Source organism: Zootoca vivipara, chromosome 9 (assembly GCF_963506605.1).
Source record: "Zootoca vivipara chromosome 9, rZooViv1.1, whole genome shotgun sequence".
Classification (NCBI taxonomy): Eukaryota; Metazoa; Chordata; class Lepidosauria; order Squamata; family Lacertidae; genus Zootoca; species Zootoca vivipara.
In genome coordinates, this window is record NC_083284.1 from 20475292 (window position 1) to 20502884 (window position 27593).

Here is a 27593-nt window from a genome sequence, read left to right on the forward strand (position 1 = left end):
AAACCTGTGTATATACAAAGTGTATATACAAAGTGTATATAAGGGACCCAGGTGGCGCTGTGGGTTAAACCACAGAGTCTAGGGCTTGCTGATCAGAAGGTTGGCGGTTCAAATCCCCGCGATGGGGTGAGCTCCCGTTGCTCGGTCCAGCTCCTGCCCACCTAGCAGTTCGAAAGCACGTCAAAGTGCAAGTAGATAAATAGGTACCGTGTTTCCCCCTTTTTAAGGCGTAGTCATAAAATAAGCCATAGCAGCATTTCTAAGCATTTGAGAAATATAAACCGTACCCCGAAAATAAGCCATAGTGATAGGCGCTGTGCGGAAGAGATCACTGAGCTCCCCGAGTCAGCAGCAGCAACGCCGGCCGCAGCAGTGTTTGCTGAGTCCTTTCTTGCTTTTGGGACTTGGTTACTGTGCTGGCTTGGGATGGTGTGTGTGCAATTGCTGTTGCTGCTTCGTGTTTTTCAGCTGGATTCTCTGGGTTCTAAGCACTTTCCCCCGTTTGTTTGTGAAGCAGCACTCGGCTGCAGCCCCTGCCTCTCCCGACGGCTGCATGAATGCGAGGCTGGATTTGATCGCTATCTCCTTTTCCATTTCTTTTGTCTTTGAGCACCCGGCCCCGCCCCCTCTCCCCTTCGTGGAATGAAGAACGGAGTTTTAGCAGCATTTCCTCATTATAAAAAAAAGGTCAGGAACTTTTACTTTAACCTCAAAAATGGGATATTTCCTCTCTCTAAAAACAACTCTGACCTGAACACCAATATAACGGGGGTAGATCACCTCCAGTTTATAAATCCGCAAGTAGATCGCAGTCTCCTAGAAGTTGGGCTCTATACTTTGGCTGATTGCAAGCCTTTGCATCTTTAAAAAACAAAAACCATGCGCTTCTCAGTCTTAATTTTCCTTTAATTCATCCCCCTATACCCTCCTCCAACCATTGCCTCCTTCCATTCCTTACCCCCCTCCCTCTCTCCCCACTTCCCTCACTCCTGTGCGATCTCATTTAGTCATATACTTGCTTTTTCTGTTGTGTTGTCTATTTTATATTTAATATTATTACCCTTTATGATGTTATTTTTCCCCTTGCGATAATTATTTATTTTTTATCTTTAACTAACTTTCCTTTCCATATTTTTCCATATATAACTCAACACTTTCCCATTCCTTCTTAACTCTTTGGATAGAGTGCCCCCCCATTATTGTTGTTAATTTTACAATTCCTGGATTTTTTATGGAACCGAACAGCTCGGGTGCTTCAGAATGTGCCTTCTGTTGCTACAGGGCTATGGGGCTTCACTATTTGACCCCCCCCCCAGGTTGGGATTTTTAAAGTAGTTCTGTGGGTCCCAGGGCACAGAATCACCCCCGATCCTTTCCTTTGTCTAAACAGACCTATTCCCCCCTGACTTTGGAAGGCTGTGCTTCAAGGGTGATACCAGGGGTTTTTTAAGACCTGCGCCTCTTAAGGATTGTTACAGTCCATAACTTCCATTGCTTTCTACAGGGTTGGGGGTTTAAAGCACTGCCACCCCCACCCCACCCTGCAGGCGCTCGGAACTGGCAGCGCCAACAACGCGCCCAGCAATGTGCAGAAGAGAGCACCGAGCATCCTGAGCCAGTGGGTCCCAGTTGTACCAGCACTTTTTTTTTTAAAAAAAGACACCCCCTGAAAATAAGCCACTGTGTGTTTTTTTGAGGGAAAAAAGTTATAAGACGGTGTCTTAAAAAAGGGGAAACACGGTAGGTGTTTACGTTGGCCTCAAATGCTAGTTACAGAAGTCACATTCCCACTTAATGAACCATGCCTCAACTTTTGGAGAAATATTATTTTGGCATAGAACTTCCTAGAGGCCAAAAGTATATTGCTATAGGATTGTGGTGGTTGAGGTAGCTTGATTGTCACTTTTGGAATTCCCTCTCAGCCAGTAGTTTTATATCTGTAAAAGTGGATTCTTTAGAAAGAGAGACTGCTAAAGGGTGAAACCTCTATCCGTGGAGTTAATGGCTGCAAACCAAGTTTGCAGTATCTCTTTGCATGACTAAAAAAATATAGGTGATAGTTCCCACAGAAACTACTAATAGCAATACATCCAGAAGGTGGGTTAAAGGGGTTAGAATCTTCCCTCCTCCTCTGGTTGAAAGGGATATCATTGGTGTGCATAGGATAGCAATAGTCCTGGACCAGTCTTGTCTTGAAGTGGGTTAGGAAGAGACAGAAAGGTTTACCTGACTTGCTCTCTGTGTTGAATCCAAAAAGATGGCATTGCGGGGCTAAAAACCTAACAGAGGAGCAAGTTATGTTAATGTGTTAATGTTGTGAGCCCTTCCATCTTATGCTCAAACTGCCTTTGTTTGTAAGTAAAACCATATACTGTATCACAAAGACACAATCTCCAGTGATCTTCATTCCAAGAAAATGAGCTACCACCACAAAACCTCTTGCTGCTTGGAAATTGGAGTAGCAATATTTTTCACGTGAATTATTATGTCATTCCATCTTTTTAAAGTTGCCATCTTTTCCCAGGCAGAGTTATTCCACCTTTAACAGCCTCATGTAATTTAGAAATTCAACTCTGCCATTTTTCTGATCACTTTTTTTTTTGTCAGGAGAAGATGCTCCTGTTGAATTTGTGTTTTTTGTGTGCCTATTAAATACACAGAGGCCTTTACAAAAAAATAAAAGAGAGAGAGAGAGGGGGGAGAAGAGCTAACCTAAATCTTGTTATTTCTGATGAAGACTTCCAAATTCAGAATATAGAACCAAAATGCAACTGGCTGTTAATTAAGCTTGGGTATGAGAACATGTCCTGTGCTATGAAAGTTTCAAAATGGGATAAAATTACCATATATTATAATATTAGTTTACATATTTATTGCTCTGACATCTGCTAGTGTTAAAATAACCATAAAATCAAGTTCTTGATTTTTATTTTCAGGATGAAATATTGAGCTACAAAATCCATAAGAAGAAAAAGTTAACGGTAGGTGGCACTATAACATTCTAGATAAATTATATTTCAATCACTGCTTTGTTATGGCTTTTAGGCTTCCTGTGTTTAGAAAACCTTCCTGTGTTTTGTGTTGTCTGCTTTGTAACTACTACATAAACTCTGAAAGTTGCAAAAGATTATGGGGGTGTGCTAGGGTGCCCACAACTCTCCTGGGGAGCTAGCTCTACCCATCTCACTCTTCCATTGTCTCCCGAGACAGACGGATGCCAATAGCAGACCCTGGAAGGGTAGAGCAATAGTGGTGAGCAATTAAATGTGTCTACCATTGCTGTTCTTCTCAGTGAGGAGCCTCTGATAGCCTTTACCTAGGAAGAATATAATGGTAATCACTTCCAGTAGATTTGTAATGAGAAATGAGTCTTCAGCACTAGGTGTCTGCTCTGCTTCATATTTATTTATTTATTTATTTATTTATTTATTTATTTATTTTTCATGAAAATTTCTTTATTAAGTAATTGTAGTACAATCTTATACTTCTATGTTTTGTGCTTCATATTTAAACCTATGCAGTGTTGCAATTTGCCTCCCATATGCTGCTAGTCTACAATTCCCATCACCCCTGATTGCTGGCCATGCCAGCCAGTCCTTTTTAAACCCTTGACAGGGGCCTAACTTTGCTCAGCTGTTTGTTGCAAACATGCCAGCAACACTTTGGGAATCAGTTTGGTAGGGATGTCAGAAGCTGGTTTGGTTATACAGTAATACCTTGGTTTGCGACCGCAATTCGTTCCAGGGAGCCGGTTGCTGCCTGAGTTTGTCGTAAACTGAGGGGCTGTTCTGCGCGTGCGTGAAGCGCCGATAGAGCGCTTCTGCGCATGCACGTGCATGTGCGCGCTGCGCAGATCGCTTCCGGGTCCACGGCGGTCGCAAACCGATCAGTCGCAAATGGAGGCATGACTGTACTGAGAGCAGTTTAGAGGTACTACACAAAATGCCATCACCCTGAAGTGAGGAACTTATTGCAAATGTTTTATTGTGACATCAGATTAAATCCATTTAAATATATTGTTTTCACACAATAGCTTTAACAGAAAAGTGATTTTGTACACAAGTGACCCTACACATTTAGAATGTGATGCGCCAACACAATATCTATATGTAGATATTAATCCATGAATGACACAACACAACAGGAATTGTCAGTTTTAATAGTGACGTGACAGTACTACAGGAACTAAAAAGTTGCTCTAAAATATTACAGCTATGGCTTAGAGATGTTGAATTCTATGCTCATGTATCACAAAGAAATGCTTCTGCAAACAATGTCCAAGGGGATACATTAATCAGAAGTCAGTGGGGCAGATTTGAATAAGGATCACATTTTGTTGGGCTTCTAGTCCTCCGGTGTTTATACTGGGTTCTTAATACACCAATATAGTTTGGTTGCTGCAAAACAGGTAAAAAGCAAGAGGGGGGAATGTATGTGTTCATTAGCAAAAGGGACTATGCTAAGTATCTGTTATTGGTCTATTTCTGGTGATGCAGTTAGGCTGCTTGCACACCAGGGGTTTAGTGGGTAGAGCAGTTGCTTTGCAGGTTGAATCCCCAATAGCCCCATCCTTTATTTGCCAAGCTGAAGAGGGGATAGAGTCCTCTCCCCAAGACTGCTGATTCCTTACATGTCTGTGGTGCTGTTTTTGCTAAATAAGCAACAACACTTAAAGAGTGTGACCATAGGAAATAGAGGGAGCGACACATGTGTCTGTGAAGTTTCGGGTTTGTTGTAATGCCTTACCTTTCCCCCTGATGCATAAGATCAAATGCTTCGTTGATTTTATCAAAAGGCAAAGTGTAAGATACAAGTGCATCCAGGTTGAATTTCCCTGCCATGTAATGCAACACCAGCTTTGGTACAGAATCCATACCCTTCCAGCCTGTGAGGGAGAAAAACAAACAGATTCAAAACTTAATTCCTGAATTTTTTTTAAAAATGGTGCTATGTTCGCAAATATGCCGACAAGTTGACTGGGAGATATCGTACAACAAACTTGTTTTACCCAAAGACCAGACTTATTGTGTAAGGAAAACAATAGGGAAATGCACAGAAAAGTGTGGGATCAAGCTTGCTCTGACGCATTATCAAACCTCCCTGCAAACAAATCAGAATGAACTGCCCCCCAAACTGCATGGATGATCTGAATGCCTGAATGTTGCTGTGCCAGTTTTTCCTCCTGTTTTTCCCACCCACTTTCCCAGCTCCTGGGGCACACTGTGCATGGGCCCGCACTCCAGAATGATGTTGAAACAGGTTTTCATTTATTTCTCAAAAATGGAACAGGCTGTTCTGTTTAACATCCACCAGATATTTGGATTCTATAAATGGGAGGCAATTCAATAAAAACATTCCAGTTGTTATGTTTTTTGAGATTGGCTCAGGAAGAAATTTCATCCAGATTTGGGAACCTTTGAGCAATTGACAATAAATCACAATTATTTTGTACCAATTGCTTTGGCTGCCATAAAATCTGCAAAACAATTGAATGAGTACTGTAGTAGGAAATACTGGGACTAAGGCATTTTCTAGTACGGTGGGATAGTAACTAAAATCTGTGTGGCCCCATTCCCCATTAACTTTCTATTTGATACAAGTCTTGTTGCCTTTCTATTTAGTGTCTCCTTTGAGAGTTGATGTAATCTGATATAATTATTTTACTTTCCAAAGACCTTTAAAAGCCATTGAGAAGAAAGCTTGCACGCTCTGAGAATGTGCCATCGACCTGCCACTCTTCTTACTTCATTCTCTTAAGTCAGGGGTCACCAACCTTTCTGGGCCAGTGGGAAGATTTGGAATCTTGTGAAGTGACATGGGCACCACTTACAAAATGCATACTGTCGAGTGTGGTGCATCACAAAATGACTGCCGTGAGGGTGTGACGTAATGAATGCCACATCAAAAAGAGCAGAAAAAGACACAGGGCCACACAATGGTAAACACCTCTCCTCTGTTCACAACAGACAGAAGGGCCTGTGTCCAGTTCTAGTATCCAAAGAAAAGTGGGCATGTTTAAGCAGCGGCGTACCTAGCTGCCTGGCCGCCCGGGGCGGCAAGCCTGAAGGCACCCCACCGGGTGCATGACGCATGCACACCCAAGAGGGATGCGGTGACGCGGCAACACAGCAGGCAGGGGCAGGTGGCATCCGGCAGGCCTCCCCCTCCCCCTCTGGCCCTCTCTCCGCCCATCCATACCACGCTCAAGGCGGTTCTCCTCACAGCCATTTCTTCTCTGACTATTGCAAGTAAGAAGGCTTCTGGTTTCTTAACAAAGATGTTTTTCAACACTTTTTTCAATTCATTATAAATCTTTTCCCAGAAGTCTCTTACTTGGGGGCAAGTCCACCACATATGGTAAAAGGTTCCTTCTTGTTTTTTACATTTCCAACATTTGTTACTGAAACTGCCTTGGTCGCACTGGTCGATGATCTCCGGCGGGCTAGGGACAAAGGTAAGAGCTGTTTCCTTGTTCTGCTGGATCTCTCAGCGGCTTTTGACACCATCGACCATAACATCCTTCTGGACCGTCTAGAGGGCTTGGGAGCTGGGGGCACTGTCATGCAGTGGTTCCGCTCCTTCCTCCTGGGCCGTGTTCAGAAAGTGGTGGTGGGGGATGAGTGTTCAGACCCCTGGGCTCTCACTTGTGGGGTGCCTCAGGGTTCTGTCCTCTCCCCCATGCTTTTTAATATCTATATGCAGCCGCTGGGAGAGATCATCAGGGGGTTTGGGCTGGGTGTCCATCAGTATGCTGATGATACCCAGCTCTACCTCTCTTTTAAATCAGAACCAGTGAAGGCGGTGAAGGTCCTGTGTGAGTGCTTGGAGGCGGTTGGAGGATGGATGGCGGCTAACAGATTGAGATTGAATCCTGACAAGACAGAAGTACTGTTTGTGGGGGACAGGAGGCGGGCGGGTGTGGAGGACTCTCTGGTCCTGAATGGGGTAACTGTGCCCCTGAAAGACCAGGTGCGCAGCCTGGGAGTCATTTTAGACTCACAGCTGTCCATGGAGGCACAGGTCAACTCCGTGTCCAGGGCAGCTGTTTATCAGCTCCATCTGGTACGCAGGCTGAGTCCCTACCTGCCCACTGACTGTCTCTCCAGAGTGGTGCATGCTCTAGTTATCTCTCGCTTGGACTACTGCAATGCACTCTACGTGGGGCTACCTTTGAAGGTGACCCGGAAACTACAACTAATCCAGAATGCGGCAGCTAGACTGGTGACTGGGAGCGGCCGCCGAGATCACATAACACCGGTCCTAAAAGACCTACATTGGCTCCCAGTACGTTTCCGAGCACAATTCAAAGTGTTGGTGTTGACCTTTAAAGCCCTAAATGGCCTCGGTCCGGTATACCTGAAGGAGCGTCTCCACCCCCATCGTTCTGCCCGGACACTGAGGTCCAGCTCCGAGGGCCTTCTGGCGGTTCCCTCATTACGAGAAGCCAAGTTACAGGGAACCAGGCAGAGGGCCTTCTCGGTAGTGGCACCCACCCTGTGGAATGCCCTCCCACTAGAGGTAAAAGAGAACAATTACCAGACCTTTAGAAGACATCTCAAGGCAGCCCTGTTTAGGGAAGCTTTTAATGTTTGATGGATTTTTGTATATTAGAATTTCTGTTTTTTTGGAAGCCGCCCAGAGTGGCTGGGGGAACCCGGCCAGATGGGCGGGGTATAAATAATAAATTATTATTATTATTATTATTATTATTATTATTATTATTATTATTATGATAAATCTTAGATAGTTTTACCGGTGTAAGATACCATCTATACATCATTTTCACCATATTTTCATCATACCGTATTACACGCGGTAAATTTGATACTTTTCCATAACCTTTCTCAGTCCTCCACCAAAATATTGTGTCCCACATCATTTGCCCATTTGATCATTACTGATTTCGTTTGTTCATCTTTCGTATGCCATTCCAACAATAAATTATACATTTTTGAAAGATTTTTTGTTTTCGTTTCTAACAACTCCATCTCCAATTTAGACTTTTTCATTTGAAAACCAACTTTTTTGTCCATTTTATACACTTCATTGATTTGATGATATTGTAACCAATCATTTACATTGTTCTTCAACATTTCATAGGATTTTAATTTAATGTTGTCTCCTTCCTCCACCAGAATGCCTTTATATTTTTAACCAGTTAATTTCCATATTCAGTCTTTTCTGCACCTTAGCCTATAGAGGTGAAATCCATCTGGGTGTTCTTGATTTAAGCAAATCTTTATATCTGATCCATACATTGTACAAGGATTTTCTAATAATATGACTTTTAAAACCTTTATGGACCTTGACTTTATCATACCATAAATATGCAGGCCATCCAAAAACATTATCATGCCCTTCCAAATCTAATACATCAGCATTTTCTAACAGAAACCAATCTCTCATCCAGCAGAAGGCTATTTTTTAGCAAACCTTTTGTGGGTATCACAGGAATTGCTGGTGGGCACACTGGCTCTCATAGAAACCATGTTGCAGCCTCTTCTTAAATCATGAGTGGTGCAGCATGAGATGACCCACCCAGTGCCAGAAACTGATCCTGACACAATCCATAGACGGACCCAAAGGGTTTCAGGCATCACGCTTGTCTGTAGTCCAGTACAAAAATGTAGAGAAATGTAATACAAATAATACAATGTAATATTGTAATGTGCTCTGGTCCACGGGGTCACGAAAAGTCGGACACGACTAAACGACAACGACAACAACAACAATATCACGGGGTGGCGAACCTGTGGCCTGCAGGCTGGATCTGGCCTGCCAAACCACTGCAGGTGCCTCACCAGTCCCTGGCAAAACCTGTATGTGCAGTCCAGCTCAGCGAAGGAGAAATCACCGTATCACAATGCTGAGCTGAGCAAGAAGATGGGCTGGATTCAGGATTCAAAGCAGCAAGAGGGACAGAACACCTGTAAAACGTGTTTACGGCAAGCTACAAGACAGCTGTATTCCGTCACCCCTGCTCTTGCAGATAATTAAAGCAGTGCTGCCCATCTTGATCATGGCGGTACTGAAAAGGAAAATAAAATAAACCTGTTGTGCAAACCTAGAAATAACTATGCAAGTGTTATTTCAATCCTAGATGCTACTTCAATGCCATTTCTAGCATGCATATACTGTTAGGGAAAAACGAACCTCCAAAAAAGGTAGCGTTGGTTTTCCGGCCCATTATCAGGTCCATCGGAGAAACAACGCATCCTCCTTCGCCCACAGCCACTCCAGCGATTACACAGGTGCCCCAGCCAACAGTGGTACAGCAGAGAGCAGCTTTCTGGAAGGGAAAGGAAACTAACAACCCAGTCCTGCTTATAATTAGGTGCCACAAAGTCAACTCTGCCCAGGAGTTCAAATGGGGTTACAGCATTCCCAGTTGACTTTCACTGGCTTCTGCAACATTTAAAGAGGGGGCTGCCAGATGAGTGCTTACCGTGGAATGGATGCTCCTTATGCATGCTAGTAATAAATACTAGCAGTGTGCACATAATGTTATCAGCATCAAAATACTAGCCTATATTTGCCCCTTGTTTTACTCTTGATTTATACTTTCTGGAGGAAATACTATGAATAATAATTAAAAATCTGTTGCCAAAATCCATTTGCAATATTTCATTTGCAAATTAAGTCCCTGTCTGGGGAAGCACCCAGAATCATATGCTGCAGTTGAATGACCATTTGGCACCAGTGCACTGACAGGTTTCCATTTGCAGAGGTCTTGTTGTTGTTTAGTCGTTTAGTCGTGTCTGACTCTTCATGACCCCATGGACCAGAGCATGCCAGACGCTCCTGTCTTCCACTCCCTCCCGCAGTTTGGTCAAATTCATGTTGGTAGCTTCGAGAACACTGTCCAACCATCTCGTCCTCTGTCGTCCCCTTCTCCTTGTGCCCTCCATTTTCCCAACATCAGGGTCTTTTCCAGGGAGTCTTCTCTCCTCATGAGGTGGCCAAAGTATTGGAGCCTCAGCTTCACGATCTGTCCTTCCAGTGAGCACTCAGGGCTGATTTCCCTAAGAATGGATAGGTTTGATCTCTCAAGAGTCTCCTCCAGCACCATAATTCAAAAGCATCAATTCTTCGGCGATCAGCCTTCTTTATGGTCCAGTTCTCACTTCCATACATCACTACTGGGAAAACCATAGCTTTAACTATACGGACCTTTGTTGGCAAGGTGATTTCTCTGCTTTTTAAGATGCTGTCTAGGTTTGTCATTGCCTTTCTCCCAAGAAGCAGGCGTCTTTTAATTTCGTAACTTCTGTCACCATCTGCAGTGATCATGGATCCCAAGAAAGTAAAATCTCTCACTGCCTCCATTTCTTCCCCTTCTATTTCCCAGGAGGTGATGGGACCAGTGGCCATGATCTTGGTTTTTTTGATGTTGAGCTTCAGACCATATTTTGCGCTCTCCTCTTTCACCCTCATTAAAAGGTTCTTTAATTCCTCTTCACTTTCTGCCATCAAGGTTGTGTCATCAGCATATCTGAGGTTGTTGATATTTCTTCCGGCAATCTTAATTCCTGTTTGGGATTCATCCAGTCCAGCCTTTCGCATGATGAATTCTGCATATAAGTTAAATAAGCAGGGAGACAATATACAGCCTTGTCGTACTCCTTTCCCAATTTTGAACCAATCAGTTATTCCGTATCCAGTTCTAACTGTAGCTTCTTGTCCCACATAGAGATTTCTCAGGAGACAGATGAGGTGATCAGGCATTCCCATTTATTTAAGAGCTTGCCATAGTTTGCTGTGGTCGACACAGTCAAATGCTTTTGCATAGTCAATGATGCAGAAGTAGATGTTTTTCTGGAACTCTCTAGCTTTCTCCATAATCCAGCGCATGTTGCAATTTGGTCTCTGGTTCCTCTGCCCCTTCGAAATCCAGCTTGCACTTCTGTGAGTTCTCGGTCCACATACTGCTTAAGCCTGCCTTGTAGAATTTTAAGCATAACCTTGCTAGCGTGTGAAATGAGCGCAATTGTGTGGTTGTTGGAGCATTCTTTGGCACTACCCTTCTTTGGGATTGGGATGTAGACTGATCTTCTCCAATCCTCTGGCAGAGGTCTTACCATCTCATTAATGCAAGAAAGTCTTGTCTCTGTGTTGTGTGCATTGCTAGTTGTGCTCCCCTAAATCTGCCTCTGTTGCCATATAATTTCCAGGCAATCAAATCGGAATGAATGCATAATAAAGACTGGATGTAATCTAACATTTGCAGAAGCTCTGTGCAAGCAAATCAGAGTGAATTCTCAATGAACAAGTTATCTGGAGGGTCCCATAACCACCCTGTCCAGCACTAAAGGGGGCGGACAGCAGTGCATGAATCAGCATGGCTGTCAGTACGTACCCTAGTTTCTAACTTTGCCAGCAGTGCTCATGCTTCGTTCCTGGGGAGATCAAGAAGAATTCAGCTGGGATCCATTGGGGTCAGTGGCTTGGTGAAGAAAGCAGCTTGTACAATCTGTATCTTTGGACGAAAGATATGTGGCCTAAATATCAGCTGGAATTCCTCTTCTGCCACTCCCTCACTTATACCCTTACCACCTGCTCCCTCTTCCCTCTTACCAGTGGAGGTGTTGTTGTTTTTAACCCCTCTGTCCTCAACCTGTTTCCGCAATTAGTACTTAATTTTATATCCATGCAGCCAACATTCTTTTCCCCTTATACCTAGACTTTCAGCACATGCAAATATATAATGTTCAGTAGCGTGTCGGTGCAAACAACTCTAGTAACAGGAGAGGCTTTAGCAAAATTCATGGTGACAACGATACCAGCTCTTTATTCTGGAAATGAGAGTGGAGCGTGGGGGAACTGTGCTAAAAATAAAGTCTCTGTAATATGAACCTCGCCGCTACCCTTTGATTATAATTGTAATGCACTCAGAACTACTTACCTGAATAGCAAGCCTGTTTGAGACTGACTTGGAGAACATATTCATCAGTTAGATCAACTGATCATCACTGATTTTAATATTAATATTAAGTTTCTTGCTTACTCATAGCAATGTTAAGCACAGCAGTATTAAGAAAGAAGTAGCCTATATCTGAATTTTAGCCAGAAAAAAGTAAAACAAATTGTTCTTTAAAAATCCTCTTCCACATCTGTTTTGATTGAATAGTTTTTCTGCTTCCAAATTGGCAGCCAAGAAAGAATGATCACACTAAATTCTTGACTCCAAAGTTTGCAAGGTGTAGAATGACATGATTAATTGGCCCCATGAAGTTCATTTTAAGCCAAGTGGTTTTTGCCTACAATTTGATGCATGCTTACATGGGAGTAAGTCCCACTGACCTCATTCATAGTATCATAGGATTGTGCTGTTACTTAGGTAACCAAGTGCATATTTGAAAACAGGGATGGGGGACTTGTGGAGCTCCAGTTGTTGAAATATAGCTCCCACCATTCCTTACCACTTGCCACGCATGCTGTCAAGGAATGATGGGAGTTGAAGTCTAACAGCATCTGGAGGGTCATAGGTTCTCCATTCCCTCCAGCAGTGGGGTGGGGGGTGGTGGGAGACTACATATTTTCCCCCAGGTTTAGCATGTAATTCAGGAGCCGACACTGATCTGCTTGCAAACTCCCTGGACAATTAGGAAGACTGGCCCCAAACAAGCTGAAGTGGACTTGGTGTCATTCCTTACAATAGCTGCCAGCTTTCCAAATCCACCATATGCTGCATTTAATGCACTCACAATTCTACTTCCTGCCTTCCCACTCAATGGGGAAAGGTTGGTGGAGGTGGAGTGGAAGGGGCTGTTGTGAGTGGGGACACTGGTGGCGGAGCTTACATGCATAGCTGACACTTCCTACTTATGTTTTAAATTTCTTGTTCAAAAGTACAACGGACAAAAGTACAAATATTCACAAAATGTTTTGGGGTATGCGTACCCCCAGAAAAAAAGCACTGATAATACCCATCAACTGCTAGGGGAAAAGGGGAGTTGAAGCACAGAATGGAAGCATTTGCATGGAAGAAAAAGCATGTGGGTTGTAGAAGGATGTGAGTGATTAAACCTTCTTTTCCTTGTTGCCCCAGCCACTTTGCACATCAATGGAAAGCATGGGCCAGGCAATATTGTGTTTGTTTTTTCTTGCGAGAGGACAGTGGCCAAAATCTCAGTTCCAACATCTATGGCATAGCTGTCAAGTTTTCCCTTTTCTCGCGAGGAAGCCTATTCAGCATAATATAATTTCCCTTAAAAAAGGGAGAACTTGACAGCTATGCTATGGTATCCTCAAGCAAAATGGAAAGATTGTTTCTTTAGCTGGGCCTGACCTTCTGGAAGTGTCCTGTCACATGCATATATAAGCACAAATAATATTGCAACACTGGGATTAAGCACTAGGACAACAATAATAATATTCTGCTTAAATAAATATTTGTTGCAAAGGCTGGCTTATCACTGGTCAACATGGTTTTGAATGAGCCACCTGCTCGAGTGTCCCCCCCCCTACATTTTACTTTCTGACAGGATTCCTCAGAATATATACAATACTATTGATTTAAGTAAAAATATTTTGCAAACTAAAGGTTCTAGTTCATGCCTGTTGTTGGAGAAGGCCTCTAGCAGATCTGAAAATGTGATTAATTTCTTAGGAATTTTCCTTTACGACTAACCAATCACATACATTGTCACTTTGGCTGAGATTCAGTGCAATGTAGCATCTTGTTGGGGTAATTGGACCTCAATTTAATGTTTTTATCTCGCCGCACATAAGTCCTTTGCTTTACCATTAATTCATTTCCTTTAGCATCTAACCACTGAAGCACATTCTTTTTGTTCTGTGCTGTGTACTATCCCTGATAAGCCTCTCATTGCCCACCTTATCTGTTTCAACTAACATTGATTTTCATGTTGCTCCATATTATGTTATGTTCCATTTATGACCTTGGGATCAAAGTAATTATGTGGGATATGTTTATGGGCTTGAGTTGGTTTCCATGGTATGATCCTCACTGAACACAACCTTTTTATCTGCCTAGCTCATGCCTTGCGTGTGGACTTCTTGGAGATATCCCAGTAGCCATTGTGGGAAGCAGGAACATTATCGCAAAGGTTACAAAACAAACTCAGTTTTATCTTTAGGTACCATCGCTATTCACTTAGCTTTTAGTTTTGTCAAAGGAGGCCAGCATCGCACCTGTCTTTATGTACAATTGTGAAACACTTTAGCGTTAACAATGGTTTATGTTTCCATACTATTGTATTGATTCTAGAGTTTCTTCTCTAATCTGTAGTGACCAAACATTTCATGGCAAAGAGGTATCTGCATCCCAGCAACATTTCAACTTGTTCCAGCAGACCCAGATGAAACAGCTGGGAAAACAAGACACTTGGCGTTTATTGTCTGTTATAATGCCAAAAATGGCTTGTTGATGATTTCCCTCAGGAATTTCCTCCCATTTATGACAGCTTTACATACAAGTTCATGACCCACTTTGAGGGGAGACATATTCACACTAAATGTGTGTGGCGAATGAATGGAATTATTTGCAAAAAGGGACAGGGCTTTTGCTGCTACCATGTTGTATGCTATTAGTTGTCCTGATCGCTGCCTGACATCCATCTCACCACCAGGATTTGTGCTCTTCCTAGTTCATAATAAAGGCAATGAAGGAAATCAGGAGAAAAGCATTTGCACCCCCCCTTGCAGTCATGCCAACTGCTCTGACCGCTAGTACTGTTTCCTGCTCCTCGCTTCTTCAAGTGGTGAGAAATCTCTGGGATAATACCACAATAAAAGAGGGGGCCTTCCCATTCAAATAGTAGGTGTGCGCCGTGTCATGCAATTGATTACATGGGGTGGGGCTTACCTTCCCCCCCTCCAATATTTCATTCAAGTTGACACCCCTAGCTTGAGGGATGGATAAATCTGCCGGTTCTGGTTTCTTTCGATTTCTCATGTTTCCAGTTTCAGATTTTTGCTAAATTTCCACATTTTGCATGTTTAAAAAGTCCTCATGAAAGTCCATCATTATTTTAGTGTACATTTCTTCTAATATAAACATTTTTGCAAGCTACTGTCCCTAATCCCATGCATTTTTGCATTTTGTTTATGTGAGTATGTGCGTTTCATTCGTACTCTCCCTAAAGCAATGCAATTTTGTATGTTGTTTTCACCGGATGTAAGGGGCAGGGAATACAGAGAGCCCCCTCCCATCATAAAGAGCAGTTCTTCCACCAGCAGCAATGCCAGCGGGGAGGGGGAAGAGTCAAGTGAGGAAGGAGGAAGGAGGATGCAGGGCTCTGGCAACACAGGAGAGCTCCTGCTACACATGCGGGAGGAAGGAAGAGAGGGGGAAAAGGAGGAGAAGGAAAACATGGAGAGGAGGCCCTTTTTCCCTCCGGTTCCGGAGTTATGCAGGAGGAGGCGGGGAAGACGGTTTGGCGTTCCTAGACTCTTATGCTGGAAAAGGACGAGGAGCGCGCCATTCCCGGATTCTGTCTCGGAGTGAGAAGACATGTTCTGTACAGCCATTTCACTGTAAATAGACTGCACCTAATAAAACTGTCTAAAGACAAGCATGTGGAGAATCGTTACTCTAGAGTAGTCGCAACAACAGCCTTTGACACCAGTGTAATCATTTTTATGCATACTTTCCCCCTTTTAGGCGTAATCCCACCTTTGCGAACAGAAAGCCCCACTTTCAATTCCTGGTAGTTCAAGGCAGGGCCAGGAGAGAACCCTGCCCGTAATCCTGTAGAGCTGCTGCCAAGCTGTGTAAACAATACTGAGCAAGGTATCTCTCTAAGGCAGCTTCCTATGTTCCTAAAATCGCTAAACCTGTCATTGGCTCTGGTACCACCTGTCATGGGTACCATCTCACACCAAAGATTGTGGGTGCCCACAAAAAGGGCTTCAACTTTGCCCATTGACTTTGGTGGGGCCCAGCCGCCACAAATATATTGTGAGTTGGTTCCAGTGCCTCCTGCTGTTGGTCTCTCTGCCTTCTGTCCTATCAGTTCCAGTGGATACCAATCACCAACCATGTACAGTAATTTGGCCCCCAGGGAAAGTCAGTAATGATGCAGAAAGCAAAAGAACCCCACCTAGCTATACAGTTCGTAGTTAGATATATCGCTGGAGTGGATTAGACCACGCAGAAGAAGCACCACTTCCCACCTGGCCATGTCAGCCTTGAACTGGCTCATTGTTAAGGATTAAGCAAGTTTGCTCTTACTGTTAAAATATACAATGATCTCATTGCTTTTGCAAAAGCTTTGTAGACAAAACTGTAACATTTGTTTTGCTCTCCCTTTTTTCTTCTGTAGTGAAACAAAGAGCCAGGGGATGGATTTGCAGAGGAATTATCAAAATGTCCCTGGCTAATGGAGCATAAAGCAGCACAGAAGATTGCTTAAATGTTACTATGTACTCTAGGTCACAAATAAGATAAAGCCTCCGTCCTAAAGGATATTAACAATATCCTGCACTATTACAGTCCAAATATTTTGAATAAATGCTCGGTTGATATGGGCAGCATATTAGCTGACACAAGAACAGGAAAGCAGCAGAGACTGCCTTTAACTTTGTAGCTGCATGCCTTTGACTTTACAATACAGTGGTACCTCAGAGGTCGAACTGAATCCATTCTGGAAGTCCGTTCAACTTCCAAAACTTTTGGAAGTCAAGGCACGGCATCCAATTGGCTGCAGGAAGCTCCTGCAGCCAATCAGAAGCCACAGAAGTTGTGTCGGACATTCGGGTTCCAAAAAATGTTTGCAAACTGGAACACACACACAGGCCTGGGTTTGTGGCGTTCGGGAGCCAAAACATTCGACTCGCAAGGCGTTCGGGATCCAAGTTACGACTGTAGCTTTATTTCCCTATACTGACGATATTATAGAGTAGCCGCCTTTCACTCACAGCTATTGCTGAAAAAGAAATATAAGTTCCCAATATATTTAGATGATTTAGATTTATGGCAGATGCTGCCTTCACACTAGATGGCAGGTGAGGGTAGCCCATAACACAGCAAGCAAGCAGAGAACAGGTTCGCCCAGTGTGCTCCTTCATCCCTCTCTTACTTACCCAACAAACAAAATGGCAGAACTGACTGTGCCTTGACAAAATCTGTGACGGGCGATATAGCATTTCCAGTGGGCTTGCCAATTAACCTTGAGCACATATGTGTTATTGTGATTTTTTGTGTGTGTGCCAACTTCCTCTTATAGTATGCCCACAGTAACAAATAAATGCCCACTGCTATAAGAATGAATTCCATTTTCTCTCTTGTCTGCCGCTGTTAAGCTGTTTTTCAATGTCAAAACATACGCGCTGCAGTGTCAGGAAGTAAGAACTTTCTGATTTCTTACAGAAAGGAAGTAAGAACTTTCTCATTTAGCTGCTGCAGTGGCAAAGTGCATAGAGTGCATGGCAAGATTAGATCTTTCTCAGGAAAGCTAACAAGAACAGGCATGGTTCCTGTGTTTAAGAGATGCTCAATTTCTATTGTTTAAGAAACGGCAGGAAGCATAAGAGTTCACCAAGAATGGAATGCATCGCCTGTTAAGCATTAGAATCATAGAATTGTAGCGTTGGAAGGGACCCCAGGGCCATCTAGTTCAACCCCCTGCAATGTAGGAATCCTCCCCACAGCCTTCCCTGAGTGGGCTCGAAACACCAACCTTCCGGTTAACAGCCATTGCTAATGTGAAATAGCTAGGGCATCTTTTTCAGTCTTCCTCTGAAAACTTCACCAGAGCCAGGGATTCTGTTTTTCTGAGGTTTGGCTGGCCATCTTCCCCAACTGTGTTGCACACCACCAAGTCGCAGTAAGCAGTGACTCAGTTGTCTGGAGGTCATGTAGGAGCTCTGCTGCCCCACCCATCCAGGCAAGCAAGAGGCATTATCACAATTCAAAGACACAGCCTAGTGAAAACACTCAAGGAGAATGCAAAGAAGGACTGGTGAGGGGTGTGCCCTGTGTCAGCAGCAGGCAGCATGGTGGGGCAGCAGAGCTCCCCTGACGTCCAGACAACTGTCATAGCTGCCAAGTCTCCCGTATTCCCGGGAAACCCCCGTTTTTCCAGCTGTCCCCAGCTGAAAAAATGGATTCCCCCCCCCGGTTTATTCTGGCGCGGCGACCATTTTGAAACTGGGAGGAGCATGCTCAGAAGCGACTTTTGATGCTGCTTTGCCCAGTTCCAAAATGGCTGCAGCGTGAGTTCTGGTGCGGTGGCCATTTTGAAACAGGGCAGAGCAGCATCAAAAGTAGCTTCGGAGCATGCTCCGCCCAGTTCCAAAATGGCGGCAGCGCTACTTCCGGCCTGCTACTTCCGATCCAGTCCCTTATTTCTCAGGCCGGAACTTGGCAGCTATGACAACTGTGCCACTGCTTACTGGGGTACAGTGGAGGGGAGAGCAGCATAGTGCAAGCTCACTGGTGGAGCCAATCTTACACTCCTGCTGGTGTGTTTGCACCACTGACTTCCCTACCACCTTGCCCCCTTCACCTCTCCTCCCTGTCAGGTCAGGTGACCACTACCATCCTACCACACTGCCAGCTACTCATCTGGGAAGAGGGTGTGTGACTGAGGAGAGTGGTTTTTAAAGGTGGGTGCTCAGGGCCACATAAAGAGGTGGGGGCACATTTGGCCCCCGAACCTGAGTTTCCTCACTCCCATACTGCTACCTGTCTGAATGTATGTTCTCATTTTCCTAAATGATTTTTACTTTTGCTTAATGCTTCATTTGTTTTTATCCTGGGTTATTTCGGGAGCTCTGAAATTCACCAGTGCTTCCTCCCTCTTGAAAATACATTATTTTTCAATATAATACAGAAAAGAGCTAAAAGCAGGGTGGTTGGAACACCACCCCAAATTTAAAAAGGCCCTCGTGGATCCATATCACATTTATTGCTGGTGGTTTTAAAACCCCTTTCAATGGTGGCAGCCACCCCATGATTAGTGTTGGCATGAAAGCTAGTTAACTTGTAACTGCCAAAGGTCGCACCAAACAGGCTCTATAAGAGGCAAATATGCAACGATGACTTAAAACTACCCAGTGATATTATGCTAACCCATTTTCACAATTGCGGAACTTGAACTACTGAGACATTTCCATTCATTAGCTGACTTTTATGTCTGAAATCAGTGGATCATATTATTTTAAAAGCTTTAAACTCCCAAACAGTGGCTGTTTTACTTGCCTCTTAAAAGCGTATTTAAAAAATATCTGGCTATGGATAATATTATGTTTCAGGGCTGAATATATCAGGAGCTACAGAATAAATAATATCCACAGGCCAGTGACGTAAACTAAAAATCAGCCATACAGCTGGCTTATAGTTAGTGAAGATCAAGTTTCAGCTCTGAGCTTGTTAACAAGTTACACAGCTAAATATATACCCAAGCCACTAAAGGAGACATCAGAAATGGGTGGTTGTAAATGTCTATTTATTCAGCTATATATGTCCTTTTTTGGATATTAAAGCCAGTTAGTAAAGTCAGTAACAAAAAGGAAATAGTTTCCATAGTGGAACTAGCCATACCCTCCAGATTAGGGATGGGAAAGAAATCTGAATTGGTTTGCATTTTAATGAAAAGCTGCTTCCTTCATACTTTTTGAACGAACACGCAAATCAAAAGACAATTATCCTTTGAAATTCTCACGTCTCTGAATTTTGCGATGTAGTTCTCCAGCCAAGCAATGCGCACCAAAATGCATATATTAGGAGAATATACTTGAAGAAATGCATGTATTAGTCAAAAACTATATACAAAAATGAGTATATTAGGAGCAACACAAACTAAAATGCTGATGAATTTTCACGAGTACTTTTTATAAAATGGCAAATTGCTGCAGAGATGTGTGGAACCCAATTTAAGAGTGAGTTTCTCTTTTGAGTTTTCCCCTTTTTCCAAACTGACAGTTTCAGCCACATCTTCTCCAGATGTTGTTGGACTATGACTCCCATCATCCTTGACCCCTGGCCATGCTAGGAATAGGCACCCAACAACATCTGGAAGGCCCCACCCCCCTTCTTCACTAATAAGTGCTGTTGCTACTAGTTCTAAAAGAAAAAGCACATTACACGATTAGCAGATCATGTCTGTGATGCAAAGAAGGAATTTACATGCAGGCAAGTTTCCTCTGAAGTTTCTTTTGAGCCTCTACTCGATTTACAAACCGGCCTTTCTCCTCAAAAGTGGGAGCTACTGCACAGAAAGTTGCAGTCAGTGCCAACGGAGAGGCCTCGCTCTTTTGGCTTGCAAGTGATGGACTCTCTACAGCTAAACTATTGCTGATGTTTGCTTTCTGTTGAGCTCCTGGGGACCGTTTTAAAAGACTGCTCCGGGGCATCCATATATCCTAAGATGTCTGAGGAAATGAGCATGCGATTGGGTGCTGCCTACAGAGTTCCTAGTCTAATCGATCAGCCAGGATGGTGTTCATATAGGCCTTGCTGGAAAAAACAAGGATACTACCTATCAGCTGTTCAGGAAAGGAACAATGTTCTTCTTCTTGCTCTCCAAGTCAGCTAATAGTGCTATCACCACTCATGCATACCTAGCCCACCCCAGATGTAATGAGTCCCACTGAGATGAGAAAGAAGCATTGTCAATTGTGCCAAGGAAATGTCTTGTCAAAGGGTCACATTGTAAGAATGACCCACCTGCAGGGACAAAAGTTCCAAGTATGATGAACCTAAGAATCTAGGACCAGATCCCTGCTGGATCAGACTGAGGGTACATCTAGTCCAATGTCCTGTTTCACACAATAGCTAACCAGGTGCTTCTGGGAGATGTACAAGCAGCTCATGAAGGCAATGGACCTCTCCTGTTGGGGCTCCTCATCAATTATGGTATTGATCTGTATTCAGGGGTGGGTTATATTTGGAGCGATGTGGTATTCTTAGGGATATACTCCCCCTAAATCTGGAGGTCTCATTTTAGTTATTATCCTCCGTACCCCTAGTCAGAGAATTTGTTAGTCCAGCACTGAGTGAAAGGTCTATAGGGTGTTGTAAGTGCATAGGATGCTGTGAATGGGAACTCTGATCATGCAGAAAGTGTCAAGGTCACAAGCAAACTGTATATTTAAAACACACACAAAGCACATTGTTTCTCCCCCCAAAATCCTGGGAACTCTAGTTTGTTAAGGGGTCTTGGAATTGTAGCTCTGTGAGTCGTGATTGTTAAAGTGGTGTGATAGCGTTTTAAATGGGTAGTGTGTTCGCAATGGCTCATTGCAACAGGTGATAGTGAACTGGTTGGGAAAGTTCCTAGTTGGACACCAGAGGGCTCTAGCAACATCTTAAAAGCACCTGCACCCTGCATTTGCGGGCTGCAATAACGGATATAAGGGTTACATTTGCTTCTCAACTCTTATTGGTTGTAAACCCTCAACCATTTCAATAAAAGCACAGTTGAATTTGGGGAGGGATGCAAACGATCTGCAGGATGGCAAGCTGTATTCAGCTGTGACCCCTCTTGCTAGATGCTTCTGGAAGTTTAAAACAACAAAACACAGCGAATACTGAAAGAGAAAAGGGTCAACATTAATATAACTATGAGAAAGCACCCTAGCAACATTCAGTAGACACCAGGTGAGATCATAGGAACAACCTTGACTCTGCTTGGATACTTTATAGCTAGGGCTGGCTGGTCTAAGACATTTTTTGGCCTGAGTCAGAGGACAAGATGGTAGCCCCTCCCTCCCATTCAATGTTCAGAAGCTGACCAGACTGGCTACTGAATCCTATTCTGACACAGATGACACGACTGCATCCATCATTCTACCTAAGGAAAACAGGCTAGTCCAGGGGACGTAGGTCCGTTCACATTTCACCAAAATTTCTGTCCTCCAGCATCTTCCCAGTGCTGTGCATCTCCTGGCATCTGCCACCTGAAGCAGCCCTCTCACTCTGACTAATGTCAGGGCTGGCTCTGCTTATAGCTCTCAGCAGTCTGTATACTGTCATCTGAGGCATTTTAGATTGCTTTGATGAAAGTCAAATTCTGACGCTTCCAAAGCATGTAAAATGGAACATGAACATGTTCACCTTTCACTATTTCCCCCCTCTCTCGTGTGAGATGTAGCAATTTCTTTTGACTCGAAGACTGACGTGGAGATGAATGTGTTGGATTTGGATCAGGGAGACCCCAGTTCAAGAGGAGTGATATGGCTGGGAGGTTGGCATGGTGCAAATGGACCAGCAGGAACACTGGATTGGCTCCGCTGGGGTGCTTTCACCACACAGACCTCCCAGCCTCCTCGAACATCTGCCTCACCCCTCAGCTTTTTGGAGGTCAGCCAAATACTGCCACTCCACCATTCTATCTGCTACTGATTGGAAGAAAGGAAGGGGGAAAGTGTAAAAAAACAAAACAAAACATAGAACTCATACCTTTTTCCTGCATGTAAAAGCTCAAAGCCTTCGGCAATTTTCTCAAAGGGCAACGTGTGACTTATTAATGCATCCATATTAAATTTATTTTTCATGTAATCAGAAACCAGTTGAGGGACAGCATCTTTTAACTTCCAACCTGGGGTGGGGGAAATAAACGAACATTGGATCAGCATGCAAGCTGGATGCTTGTTATTTTTAAAGAACAGAAAATGTTGGGATGTGTGAGCTATATTTTTTTTTTAGAAGATAAGGATAACTCCTGTTTATAAAGGTAAAGGGTAAAGGGACCCCTGACCATTAGGTCCAGTCGTGACCGACTCTGGGGTTGCGCGCTCATCTCGCATTATTGGCCGAGGGAGCCGGCGTATAGCTTCCGGGTCATGTGGCCAGCATGACGAAGCCGCTTCTGGCAAACCAGAGCAGCACACGGAAATGCCGTTTACCTTCCCGCTATAGCGGTTCCTATTTATCTACTTGCATTTTGATGTGCTTTCGAACTGCTAGGTTGGCAGGAGCTGGGACCAAGCAACGGGAGCTCACCCCGTCACAGGGATTCGAACCGCTGACCTTCTGATCAGCAAGCCCTAGGCTCAGTGGTTTAACCACAGCGCCACCTGTTTATAAGTTAAGAAAATAAGCTTAATAGAATCAAAGGCCAGTGGGATGGAGGTATTTAAGCAGAGGCTGGAGGGAAATCTATCAGGGTTGCTGTGGCTGCAGGGAAGCAGATTTCGGCTAAACATTAGAGAAACTACCTAATGCAGGGAAGCAGATTGGCTCGGTGGGTGTTGGGCTGCCCTAGGCTGGAGGTATTTGAACAGAAGCTGAAAGGCCATCTATCTGGGATGATGTGGCTGTATCCCACTCTGCAGATCCTGCACTGAGGAGGGGGTTAGACTTGGTGACCCTCAATGTCCATTCCAGTTCTATGGGTCAATGCAGTAGCTGCCATATATCACCAACTTTAACCGATCCACACCTCCAAGCAAGCATCCTATTAATTTCTTTCCTGTGAGGAGCTGAGTAGGGTCGATGGAGAGCTGTGATCCCGCAGGAGGTGCCCCAACAAGCACACAGGTGCCATGGCCCAAATGGCAGGATTTAAGGGCAGTGACCTGTTTGGGACACACAGAAAAAGGAGGTCACAAACGGAAATGGTATTGCAATATAAAAGCATATGAACATAATAGCCTGGTGGATCAGGCTAGTGTCCCAACTAGTCCAGCATCCTGTTCTCACAGTGGCTAACCAGATGCCTGTAGGAAGCCCCAAAACAGGACCAGAGTACAGCAATGCTCTTTCTTCCTGCATTTTCCAGCTAGTAGAATTCAGAAGCATATTGCCTCCAACCATGAAGCGTCCCTCTGTCCTCAGAATTTCCCACCTAAATCTTTTACATAGTCCCAAGCAACTGCATTGCTTATATAAGGAGAGATCACAGGGCTGGGCTGAACAGGAGAGCCAAAAAATGGGGATGTGAGCCCAAGTGATTAGCATCAAAACAGAAAACATACCGCAATGTCTGTGCTTCCAATCACTTCAAATGCGTAGTCCACGCCAAGACCTGTCATCTCTACCAAAACCTCATTCATGGGCTTCTTGAAATCTTGAGGAGCGATGCATTCTGTGGCTCCTAACTCTTTGGCCTTAGTAAATTTATCTTTGTTGATGTCAATCCCAATAATCCTGGATGCTCCAGCGATTTTGCAGCCCATGACAACAGACAGACCAACACCTCCCAAGCCGAAGATGGCACAGGTAGAGCCTGGCTCAACCTGCAAATTGATATAAACTGCCTTAGGGAGTTCCCAGAACACAAGTGATGTAGCAGGATTGAGGATCTGGGAGGGAGGAAGACTGACAGACAAGAAGAGAAGAGGCATAGAGAGATAGAACTGAGAGACACTGTGGTGTAGTGGTTACAGCATTGGATTAGGACCTGGAAAATCAGGGATCGGATATCCATTCTGCCATGAAACTCACTGGGTCACCTTGGGTCAGTCCCTGGGAATATTGTAGGACATACTGTAAACTAGTTGGGGCATATGCCACCTTGAGCTCCTGGAAGGAAAGATGGGATACAAAATATGCCGTGGACTGGTTGGATGCAGAGGAATGTTGGGAGGAACTAGCTGGAGAATCACAAAGAGAGGAAGGCTCAGAGCCTCGGGAGTGGTATGGTGGTGGGACAATGATGAGTGGTCACAGGGAGAAGAAGAAGCTGAAGAAGTAACAGGGTTAGTGAGCTGGGAAAGTTTGTGGCACAGAGAAGTCCAGAATCAGAGGGAGAAGCTGAAGCTGGGAGGTGAGTGGAGATATGCCAAGAGGCAGAGATGAATCAGGCTGGTGAAGAGTCATGGGTTTCTTCCCCTCCTGCTGTGACAAGCTCCCTCCCCACTTATCTCCCAGAACCAGAAGGGGCATGAAAAGGGAGGAGAAGAGGTCAGGTGCACACAGATACAGTCTCTGATTGCTTGAGGAAAACTCTAGAAAGGGGACTTCTGGGGAGTAAAGCTGGTGAACTAACAATTCCTGGAAAGTAATATCAAAACACAATGATCTACCCAAACAACAGCCTTTTGCTGCTTCCTTTTAGAGCTACTGTTGGGAGGCTTGACCCAGTGAGAGCAGGGAAGTTCAAGTAGCATCAGCTGTTTTTTTTTTGAAAAGTGATCTCTGAAGGTGCCTCTCGTCTCCAGCAGGGCGTAAGCACACACTTGTTTCACTTATCTGAGAAACAGAAATGTGAATTGATTCTTACCTTGGCACAATTGACTGCGGCTCCATAGCCAGTAGAAAACCCACAGGCAAAGAGGCAGACTTTATTCAGTGGAGCATCATTGTGGATTCTTACAGTGGAAACCTCAGGCATAACTGTGTATTCGGAGAAGGTGCTCGTCCATAGGAAGTGGTGGATCTGTTTCCCTCTACAGGTAAACCTGCTGGTCTTATCTGGCATCAAATTCTGAAGAGGTTCACAGAGGCTGTTTGTGAAGATTCAGACTGGTCTGTATCATAAATTGGACTAAATACTAATTTTCCATATTGCTAAGAAAAACAAATCTTTAATAGAAGATGCCAGATGAACTTACTGAGACTTGAGGCAGCAGTTAGCTTTAGGACTTAAGCAGCAGCCACACTCTCCACACTGGGGAATACAAAGAGGAATGACTTTGTCACCTTGTGGGAAAACAACAAGGACAAGAACAAGTTTAAGTTCATAGGCCTACTGTTCTATTCAAACTTGTAACAATAGTATTAATGAAATACAGAATATACATGCATAATGTAAGCCAACGCCCATGATGTAAGAGAGAGAAGTTACCAGAAACACTAACAAACTCAAATCCAGCTTGATTTCAGATTAAACCTCCAAATTAGCACAACAATTTATACCCATCTTCCCCGACCACTGGTCCTATTAGCTAGGGATCATGGGAGTTGTAGACCAAAACATCTGGAGGGCTGCAGTTTGGGGATGCCTGATTTATAGTGATTTTATCTAACCCCCTTTTCCTGATTTATTTATAGCCAGTTCATAGAGGGCCCCTTTGCACTTTAGGAAGCTTTTATTGTCAACCAATAAAGCCAAAGCATTTCCGCCGGGGTGTACTTGCTTGCTTGTGTGAGAAACACAGTGATATTAACAAGGAATGTTGGAAAAGGAGAAATGCATTTCCAGGGCTGGCATCAATGATGATGGGCAAGGATCCTTAGGGTATGTAATCTCTTATTCCCCCCCCCAATATTTTTTAAAATTGAAGCTTTTTCATAATACAATACAATAAATGAAAACAAGAACAAAAGAAATAAAATAAAATGCAAAGTCATCTCTCAACCCTTATCTCACACAAAAAAGGGGCGGACCCTCCCAGTTCTTACCTGGGAGCTCCCCTTTACCCCCCCCCCCGCCTCCCACCCTGGGAGCTCTTTCCTTGCCTGCCTCTCACATACGGTAGGGTCCTTCACCAACCCAGAGTAGAGGACACCAAAAGGAAAACAGAAAAAAGGGGGGAAGCTTGATTTCAAATTAAACCTCCAAATCACTACAACATTTTATAGTGATTTTATCTAACTCTTCTTTCCTAATTATTTTTTAGCCAGTGCTTAGATTGCTACTCTGTCTGTTACGAAGCTATTGGAAGAGGTATATCAACAGAGAAACATACTATCAGGTTTGGTGGCAATGCCCAAAGGTCATCTGATGCTGGGCAAGGATCCTTGGGGTATGAGATTTCTTACTACAGTGGTATCTCGGTTTATGAACACAATTGGTTCCGGAAGTCTGTTCATAAACTGAAGCGTTGATAAACTGAAGCGAACTTTCCCATTGAAAGTAATGGAAAGTGGATGGATCCGTTCCAGACGGGTCCGCGGAGTACTCAACCTGAAGCGTACTTAACCTGAAGCATGGGTGTAATTGGTTCCGGAAGTCTGTTCATAAACTGAAGCGAACTTTCCCATTGAAAGTAATGGAAAGTGAATTAATCCGTTCCAGATGGGTCTGCGGCGTTCGTAAACCGAAAATTCGTAAACCGAGGTGTTCATAAACCGAGGTTCCACTGTATTATGATGTGTACTTGGAGAAAGAGATTGTTTCTAGTACATAATGTGATCCTACAACTCCCATCATCTCTGGCTATTGGGCCTTGATTGCTGTAGTCAAGCTATTTACACCATGCTTGCAAATCCCAGTGGGGACCAATGCACAAGCACTTCTGAGTTTCTGATCTGCCTTATCCTTACCTGGCTTTACAGAAGTGACTCCTGGTCCAATACTTTCAACAATTCCGGCTCCTTCGTGACCCACAATAACTGGGTAGTCTATGTTTGGAAAAATGCCTTTCAGTACATGATCATCCGTCCTACAGATCCCAGTGGCCACTATCTGCAGGGGGAATGCAAAATACTATTCCAGTACTTTCACTGCTTCAACCCAGCACACATATTCATCAGGAGCTGGCACTGAATTTTAATGTCTCTGTCATAAACATGGGTCTCCAGGTGAACAGATGATCATGCAGATACCCCATTACTACAACTGTATCCCCTGATGGAGAAATAGTTTGGAAATGGAGCCCTCAAGCAATCAGGTATTAACAGAGAGGACCAGCTCATGTGGGAAGTTTCCAAAACACTAAGATAAACCACCATGACAATCTCCCTGATACGAGATATAGTGTACAAACTTATAACTAGTGAGGACTATTCCAAATTATTTATC

The 27593-nt window shown here is 43.9% G+C and overlaps 1 protein-coding gene across 4 annotated transcripts in view; it reads right to left on the minus strand.

The window, feature by feature from the left end:
* Nucleotides 1-3862: 3862 nt before the first annotated feature.
* Nucleotides 3863-27593, minus strand: part of LOC118084423 (alcohol dehydrogenase 1) — a 30718-nt gene continuing 6987 nt past the window's right edge. For 3 of the 4 annotated variants that reach the window (XM_035113924.2, XM_060278459.1, XM_035113925.2), the window contains 7 exons: nt 27116-27257; nt 25462-25549; nt 25131-25353; nt 23884-24144; nt 23349-23484; nt 22367-22505; nt 19803-21495 (listed from right to left, as the gene is read on the minus strand). In XM_035113924.2, the coding sequence (XP_034969815.1) occupies nt 21471-21495; nt 22367-22505; nt 23349-23484; nt 23884-24144; nt 25131-25353; nt 25462-25549; nt 27116-27257 (1014 nt within the window). In that variant the 3' untranslated portion in view covers nt 19803-21470. Of the gene's footprint in view, nt 4398-4746; nt 4886-9153; nt 9290-19802; nt 21496-22366; nt 22506-23348; nt 23485-23883; nt 24145-25130; nt 25354-25461; nt 25550-27115; nt 27258-27593 lie in introns of those variants that run through there. The other variant, XM_035113927.2, reaches the window with a different exon arrangement.